The sequence below is a fragment of the Vigna unguiculata genome, chromosome 3 (genome assembly GCF_004118075.2).
Source record: "Vigna unguiculata cultivar IT97K-499-35 chromosome 3, ASM411807v1, whole genome shotgun sequence".
Taxonomy (NCBI): domain Eukaryota; kingdom Viridiplantae; phylum Streptophyta; class Magnoliopsida; order Fabales; family Fabaceae; genus Vigna; species Vigna unguiculata.
The window spans coordinates 37,074,513-37,083,708 of NC_040281.1; the positions used below are offsets into that span (position 1 = coordinate 37,074,513).

The following is a 9,196-nucleotide window of genomic DNA, read 5'->3' on the forward strand; positions in this document are numbered from 1 at the left end:
ATTAGTAATTTAGTAAAAATATTTTTTATTTTGTTTTAATTATATTTTTAGTTCTTAAAATTAGAAATGAAGCTCAGTTTAATTTTTTAATTAAAATTCTGTATGTAGATTTAAAAATGCAATTTCAACACAGCAAATTTACTATTTAAAGATAAAAATTTAATGAAAAAAATCATTTTAATTCTTCAAATTTAGTATTTGTGAATTAAATCAGTTTTCTTTTTCCATATTTGAGAGAACATTTTAAGAAAATTAATGACCAAAAACAGATTTACATCAAATTTCAAAAGCTAAAAATGTAATTTAGTCTTTTTACCTAAAAAGAAAAAGTAAATGAGTCCAACAAACACTGAGAATACATACTATGAGTTCACAATTAAAATTTCATACAATATAAGGAAAAAATCAATATCAGTCTACAACAAGACAATTAGTTTTGGTCTGATATGCACAAATTAAGCCAGACTAAACAAAATCCATGTTAGTTCTGAGCGAGCACTTGCAGGTGTAATTACTAATTAGTAGTAAAAGAACATCACTCATTGTTGGGGATAAGACGAGGTTACCTTGAACAATATCAATTATTAATGTACATTTCATAAGACATTCAATTTTTTTTTGCATCAGAAGAAAGTAAGCCCATCTGTTCAGTAAGTAGGTCCATATTTTGAGATTTTTCCCATCCATTTTCAGTTGGTTGCACCTCATTCTCATTCAATACTTCAGCACCATTCGTTTCAAAATCCTCTGATACCGGAGTTCGCACAATATCATCCCAAAAGTGAGGATAGTTCAACAAATCATCGATGTCTGGTTCAGGTGAAATACTATCAAAATCAAGGGGCAGTGACATATTCACTCCAAATGAAGCAGGATCCATGTATCCGTCACCACCAGTTTCTGGTGCCATATAATTTTCTTGAGGAATATCGAGAATGTTTCCTGCCACTATATCTGGTATTGTAGAAAGGTCCGGCATGATTTCATCTGTGTGAGTAACAGGGATAGCAGGTGCATTAGGTTCTCCAACTGAAACATTTATATTAGGATATGTAACTTCTCCACAGGCTGCAACTTGGGGAGAAGATAGAATCCCAGGTTTTCCAGTTGAATGGCCCTGCCCTTGAGTCCTTGTTGCAGATGGAACATGAGAAGACTGCAACTTAGTTGGAGGGACCTCTTGAAGTGTTACTCCAGAAGATCGAGTCAAAGAGTTTCCCCTGTCCATTTCACTGGATGGTGATGAATGATCACCAATCAAGTAATTATCGGGGTTATTACTGAAAGATTCTAGTCGAGAAGCATCCAATTTCATTATCTGCCTTACCATTGCTTTTGCTGCTTCATTTATCAGAGGTTGATATTTAACAATTTGCCCATCAGAAGCAGCTGTATGTTCCATTTCACCAATACCTTCCTGCTTCAGTCGACGTTTTTTGTTCGCCTCTGTTATGCGTCTATTACTATCATTTTGCTGTTGTACAAACTGAGCTAAGAAACCAGGGCTCTGAACAGCCTTTGCAAGGAATGACATCATTTGTTGCTGTCGTTGCTCCATTCCCTGAAGGCGCTGAACCATAGTCTGCAGCTGGTTATCAGTAGATTGCTGCTGCTGCCTCAATCTCACAAGCTCTTGCATGAGCACATTCTTATCTCTCTTGAGAATCTCAACCTCTTCCTCAAGTCCAAACTTACCAACTTCTACACAAGCCCCAACCGATGAACTCTGTCCATGTACTTGTTGTGCTTGTTGATTATTATGACCATGGGCAGGTTTCCGCCGAGATATAGTCTTAAGCAAGTGCTTTTGACCCCTTAAAAATCCCTCATTTGCAAATTCCCAGCGATCCGGGTCTACCTTTCTAAATCCCTGCTTAATGATGAATTGTTGTAAGAAACGTAAAGGTCACAAGGAGGCCAAATGCAAAACTTTTTATTTGATATACGCATCATTTGGCATGCACAAACAGTCGAAAATCTTGAAAGATGAAATGAAAAATGGTAACATATGGATAAGATGCAACAATATAGCAAAAATATTAAGCAGGCAACAAAACAGAGTAATTCATTTAACCCACATCTGCATCACATAGTCCTCCATAGCCTGAGACAGGTTCTTCTTGGGAACTAGATTCTAGGCATAGTTAGTCCCATACACCAGAGCAAAGCATCCTAACTCAAGACTTATGTATACAAGATAAATTATTTATGATTTGTATACTGCACACCAGCCAAAACACATGCACCACCAAACTTGTGTGTATGCATTTTTATTACAATAAATTTGGTATATATTATAATAATTCAATGCTACTTGTTTCTTTAACCCAGACTCCTGTGGAAAAAGTATGAATCTAATTCAAAATTTGTAACAAAACAGAATAAGACTACAACTCTACTGAATAATAAAATAAGATAAAAACAATATTTTCAATAATAAAATCAAAGAGTAAAAGACAGAGCAAAGAACAGAGGTCTTTGTACACTGTGCAGAACAGAAAAAACCTTGAGAACAAAGGTGGGAAGAACAGGACAGGAGTTGCTACAAACAAGAGCAAAGAATGCCATGAAGTCCTGTAGAGTGGCAAGAAAATGACAATAAACACATGTAAATGGTGAAATTCAAACCATAAGAGGATGCGCAGCAACAACTATGATTCCCTAACAATAGTAAGGTGCAAAATAGAGGGAGAAGTACTGCCGAAGCAGAGGGGGCCAAGATGGAATTCATGATTCATCGGTAGTGACTGTGATGCCACAATAATGCCATAATTTGAAAAAACTTGGGGCTGCAAGAACAGCTTTATGAAAATGTGATGATGCATTGCTCTGCGCATGCAAGGGGATGCATAACGAGCCACGGTGCCACAACACCACAAAATCCCACAATCAACTACTTGATTTTGGAATTTAGATACTTAACCCCTGCATATAAGCATACAGACCAACAAGGTTGTCAAAAATTTTTAAGTAAAGCTGTGATGCTTTCACAAGCTAAACTCCCAAGAGTTACATAACTTGAAATGTTTAAAAAACTTAGACACGCAAACATGGACCAACATCCCTGTACATATGGTCATTAACGGTTATCATTTGATGTGGCTCCAAAACTATGATTCATCCCGTGTTGTTAGGATATCACAAACTATGGTTATATAAAATTTAGAAGGAAGTAGCTGTATTGTACAGAAAACTAGAAAACAATTGTGTATAAGTTTACCGAGTCTATACATGTTTATCCAGAAAAGATTTTGACAACGAGCTTCTTGAAAATTGGATTTAGGCTTAATGCAACTCTACAAAACTAGCTTGCAATGTAAGAGTTACACTCAAAAACATATTATAATTCAGACGGATCCATAGTTGATATAGGTTTTCCAACACAACTCCTCACATCAAGGATTGGACATCTCAACCATAAGACTAGATATTTGGAGATAGTCCGAAAGCAGCTTGATAACCCACCCCACCTTGCTATAATAGGCTCAAGAGGATTTAGGCCTGACTTAACCCAATAATACTAGCTTGAATTTTGAGGTTTGCACTTACTTACATACATTAATTTGATCACATCCAAACACACCCATTCAAATAGAGAGATGGACATCTTCAGTGTGAGATTTTATATTGACATTGACTTCATAGCAAGTGACATGATAACCAAAGAACTTGTTAGGATAGATTGTGGTACATTTTAAATAGTAAATTTAGGCCTAACTCAACCTACAAAACTAACTTACAAAGTAAGAATTGCTTCCACTTTATATTATAACTTGACCATATCTCTAGTCAATCAAGCTAAATTGTTTTCTATAGCCAGAATTGGAAAATCACAAGGTCTACAAGTTAGCTCAATATTTTGACATCAAAAGCACCCCCAAAAACCAAAGTATATAAATACCTCTTAACTTGGGTAGAAATGTCAATAAATAGCTATAGCATTTAGTTTAAATTGATCTCCAGAAAAGCAAGTAAAGTAATGAATAGAATTTGCATTCTAATAGAAAGTGTTCAGCAGATCTGGAATAGAACGGTGAACGGGTGACAAATGGCCTTTACCATTCAAAATCACCTAGCTAACACTATTTAACAAAAACACCAAGTTCAATGGCTTGGAATTTGGGTTTAAGGCCTACTTCAACTCCCCAAAATCAACCTAGAAATTGAAGACTGCCCAAGCTCTATAAACACTATTCAAGTAGTACATCTAGTTGATGAAAAACTAAATCACCACACCCTTGAAGCTACAATTAGTGCAATCCCCAAACATGGCACAACTACAGTTGCCTAGGATTGGATCACTATTAAGGAGGTTTTTCAACGCTACCCTCCATTCCTAGGGCTACCAGCTTGGAGCATGGCAAATACAAATGATCCAACCACAGATCTAGTGTAAATTTTGATATCATCTTAATAGTTGATTTTAAGCTTAATTCCATAAACTAGTTGGAAGAAGTCGTAGCTAAATCAGGCTAGGGGTGACCGCACTACACAAAAAGGTGGTTGCAAAGATTGTTAATTCCATTTTCCTAAAAAATCCTCAACTTTCCACAATAAAAAAATAGACAAACTCAACTTAAAACAAATCATTTTTCGTACTCAAAATGAAGTTACACGTTCAACATAGTAAAACCAACCTACAATCAAATTTTAAGGTATCATAAAATATCATCGGATCTAATCACTCTCTATGTTTTTTGCACCGAACATTGACGCATCCCCTCAAAATAGATGACAGACCAATCAACTAACATGCCTTGAGTGATCACACAAATAAACAAGCAATCAAGTAACTTATGTAGCAAGATATGTTTCCTCACATTCCCCTCAGGTGGTCCATCCCAATAAACAAGAATCGCAATCCATTCACTCTTCATAATCATCCAGACAAAACAACGCATAAATTTAATTACGTGATTGACCCAACATATATCCGAAGTTACTTCCTCAATTATTATTCCAACTTTAAGACCCCACTATCTACTTCAGTTGAAACGACGACCAAGGACATCAACATAAAGAACAACTCAAGAACAATTCAATAACAATTCAAGAAAAAGCCCTCCATTTCCCACTCGGAAACAGTTAATCCAGTTGACAATTACCGGTAAACAACGGTCCATGTGTTGAAAACGAAAGTCAGAAGGGGTTTACTTACGTAGGTGTTTAACTGGCGAACGAAGCTGGAGAAGTTATTGTGCTTGAAGTGTTTGGGCAAAAGGTCTCTGGCGAACTCCGGAGGGTTCCAAACAATGAAGCTGTTGTTTGTTGGACTCCACGACACAATCGAGTCCGTCGAAGGGTCGTCCACCATGTCGTACGTCTTGCTCAGGAAAGGCGGCGGCGCGTTAGCGTTCGGAATCGGTGTCGGCGCCGCCGTCGACACATCTCCGCCCCCACTGCCTGCTCCCTCCATTTCACAATTTCGATAATAAAAAATCTGAACCGAAAATTAAAAGAAAAAAAAATGCTGGCTTTGGTTATGTGTAATCTTGTATTCTATGGGAATGAGAAAGAAAAGGAAAAACTTAAACCCTAGTTGGAACCTGGGGATGCAAATTATGAAATATACACATTTATATGCATATATATATATATATATATATATATATATATATATATATATTATAGTGTTCGAAAACTAACCAGTGAGAAAATTTTACAGACAGAGAAGTTAGAGAGAGAGAGAGGGTATGGACAATGATGGGGTCAGGATTCAAAATGGGCATTTATTTATATGTGAGCGAGAATTGAGACCGTACGATATGCATTTTTCAGGAAAGAAAAATATCTGTTAGATTTTTGTTTTCTGGTTTTACTGAAAAACTTACCATGGGACAAATTTCGAAAAGGGAAAGGGGAATGCTGACACCAGCATCATAAGTGAGCCCTTTGATTTTGAAATTTGTCACTACATGTAAACAACTGTGTTTCTCCATTTTTGTAATAAAATTAAAATTCAGTCATTATAAATTAACGTAACTTTAAGGACAAAATAGTAAAGAATATATGCATACAAAAGTTTAGTTTTTTTTAAAGAATTTATTAAACATAATAAGTTTTCTTGGCTTTAATAGAAAATTTATAGATTTTCTAATTCTACTTTTATTGGTTATACATTATAAGATTAATGTATATAAATTAATTCAAGATTAAGCGAAAAATAAGGATATAAATGACAAAAGTAATTAATGTTGTTTAAAAATAATATATATATATATATATAATAATCAAATTAAAACAATTTATTCAGTCAAAATATAATTTTATATTATATTATATTATATTATATATATATATATATATATATATATATATATATATATATATAATCAATGTGAAGGTGAATTAAAAAAAATTATATTCCATCTAGAAGTAAAACATTACGATAAAAGTTAATTTAACGCTTCCTAATTTAATATTTGACAAAACTAATGTAAATTTTACAAAATGTTATTCCATCACCAACTTTATATAAAGTTAATCTCATTCACTTATCGGTTAACACATTTTTATTCAATATTACTTGAAAAACGTTTTAAAATATATATTTTATATAAAGTTAAAAAATGATTGATTCGGATTTTTATAAAAATTGAGAGATAAAAACATATTAAATAATATATTATTAATATGTTTATTAAATATTAATTTGTTTTAATCATTAAATTTTAATTTCATATAACTAATAATTATTCACATAAAAATTGTAAAAACTAAATAACAATAAAATATAAATAAATTATTTATATTTTAAAAAGTACATGTTACATTGACTTTAATTTATATAAAAAATACTTAAAATAATTCTAGACATATATATATATATATATATATATATATATATATATATATATATATATATATATATATATATATATATATATATATATATATATATATATATATGCATTATTGTACTTTGATTTATATGTAGTTAATAATAAACATTAAAATTGTTTTTAAGAAAAGCTTTAGGCAATAATTATTTTTGTCTTTTTTGTTTCTTTAGGGAAAGCTTGACATTGATGTAAGACCTCCGTGACAATGCGTGAAAATGACACGGGAAAAGATAAGAAAACTTAGCAAGAAAAGAAAGATTGTATTGTCGCTTTGAAGTTTGCACCGTTTTTATATTAAAAAGGTCTATAAATATTTATTAAACCACTCATTCTCAAAAAATAACTAAACATTATTCTTTTGTATATAGAAGTAAAATGGCTTTTCATAAGAAAATCCTAAATTTTTTTGTCACCAAGACATTAATGATTTATTTTGACGTGTCTTTATAATAATAAGTTTTGATGAAAAATATCATAGGAAAAAAATCAAATTTAAAAATAGCAGTGTAAAAACTTGATTTACGTTGTTGTCCAAATAACACTAGTAAATGAGAAATTGATGTAAAAATAAAGGTAATGATGATTGATTGATTACTAACATAGTATGTAATATATATTACATTTCTTTCTAGCAGTGATGGATGAAATATGTTATGAGTATCTACTTACTTTGATTGTTTTAAGTTTTTTGGAGTGTTATTATTTCTTTCCTAAATTTAGTCAATATAATTATTTTTGTTATTTTTGTAATTATTTTTTTTTCACTTTCATGATTATGTAGATATCATTATTATTGTAAATAGTATTAATTATCTTGTAGAAAAAGAGATGAAACAACTTATAATAGAATCATAATATTCTTAAGTAAAATAAAAAATTTATCGTAACTATCAACTATAGTTTTATGTATAATAATATCCAAATATTAAAGTTAAAATCATAAATATGATTTCTAGAAAGAATTGATAAATGAAAGTTTGTTACAAGCGACAACTATATTATTCAAAGGAGAAGTCAAATATATTAAATTATACTCAAAATATGTTTTTTAATATTATACATAAAGTATAAAAGTTTACACATTAACCATTAGTTATAGTGTTTTGTTTGAAGGTAAACACTTAATCTAATAAACACCTTTTTTTGTCTTCATTATTTTTTTTTTCTTTCTTTTCTTTTTCTCGTAGGGGATCTTCCTTCATTTATCACTTTGACATCATTAGTATTTATTATTTTCCTATTTAATTCTTTATTTTATTTTATTACAGGTTAGGTTAGAATTATTGTTAGATATTATTTCAACTATAAATTTTATTATTTAGGAAGTATAATAAGATATTATTTCAACTATAAAATTTATTATTTAAGAGGTATAGTTAGATATAATTTCAATTATTAATTGTAGTCGGAGAGTAAAGTTAAATATTTAAAATTGTTTTATCATTTATCATAACTAATGTTAAGATTTAAAACCTCATTTAATTAATATAGGTTAAGTTTAACTATATTATGTAAAACCCTAGAAAAATGATATAGAAAAATGATATTTTGGAAGTGATAATGATTTAAAAATAGTGAGACTTGATTATTTTAATATTAAAAGGTGTTAGAAGTGGACTTTAAGTCTAACTCAACTATACAAAACTGACTTGTAAGGTGAGGATTATAACACACACCCCTCACGCTGTTAAGACTTTGGCAAGTGTACCAAGTCGCGCAAGTAGTAACCGGTAAGACCGGGATATCGTTTCCCAAGAGACTCGTGTATACTAATTAATTGCGTAATTAGTGACTAATTTAAACTAATGAATAAATCCATATTTTGAGTTTTAATGTATGAAATTAAACTTTGCATAAATAATTAAAATTGAACTTTGAAAGTTAAAGGCACTTAGTGAGTGGAAAAGATTAGAAATGATATGACTTGATATTGCCGGGGTTAGAATTCACCAACTATGCTCTCATGCAACTACAATTTAACATCCTCTTCATTAATATGCTAATGCCAACCCACAAAATTACTCAAACCCTAATTCCTTAAAAGATTGAGCCTAAATTTCCTTATTAAAAGTCAATTCCTTGAACTCTTAATAAGCAAATTTGCTTTATGCACAAGGGCTTAAGACAACCAATGGGTCAAGCCCCATTCCTAGGTACAAGCTCCATTGAGTTTTCTTATTTCAAATCTAGGTTTCAAAAGATATTTCCACACCCAATGAACCAAAAATCATGCAAGAGATGACTAAATCAATGCAAGCTTTAAGTGAAGAAATAAGAAGACTAGCAATTAATGAAAGAGTCATATATATAATCAAAACATTTGCATTTACACAAGAGTTTCGTGGCTACATCTA

The 9,196-nt window shown here is 31.2% G+C and overlaps 1 protein-coding gene across 4 annotated transcripts; it reads right to left on the bottom strand.

Annotated features, from left to right (window-relative positions):
• Positions 1-367: 367 nt before the first annotated feature.
• Positions 368-5,742, bottom strand: LOC114178366 (heat shock factor protein HSF8-like). 4 transcript variants are annotated; one of them, XM_028064217.1, is made up of 4 exons: positions 5,647-5,742; positions 5,159-5,403; positions 2,506-2,574; positions 368-1,870 (listed from the first exon to the last, which is right to left on the bottom strand). In XM_028064217.1, exons 2-4 carry the CDS (start codon positions 5,312-5,314, stop codon positions 608-610), a joined length of 1,488 nt encoding a protein of 495 aa, XP_027920018.1. In that variant the 5' UTR covers positions 5,315-5,403; positions 5,647-5,742; the 3' UTR covers positions 368-607. The 4 variants fall into 4 exon arrangements, with proteins under 4 accessions (XP_027920018.1, XP_027920014.1, XP_027920019.1 ...); XM_028064213.1 differs by having other exon boundaries at positions 5,159-5,440; positions 5,647-5,730; XM_028064218.1 differs by lacking the exon at positions 5,647-5,742 and adding an exon at positions 2,699-2,925 and having other exon boundaries at positions 5,159-5,328.
• Between the last annotated feature and the right edge of the window lie 3,454 nt (positions 5,743-9,196).

Excerpts from the sequence above, each read along its gene's own strand:
- LOC114178366 (XM_028064213.1), bottom strand. The coding sequence starts at position 5,416 with ATGGAGGGAGCAGGCAGTGGGGGCGGAGATGTGTCGACGGCGGCGCCG. Across the intron at positions 2,575-5,158 it reads TTCGCCAGTTAAACACCTAC|GACTTCATGGCATTCTTTGC; the intron begins GTAAGTAAACCC and ends GCCACTCTACAG. Across the intron at positions 1,871-2,505 it reads TTCCCACCTTTGTTCTCAAG|GGATTTAGAAAGGTAGACCC; the intron begins GTTTTTTCTGTT and ends ATCATTAAGCAG.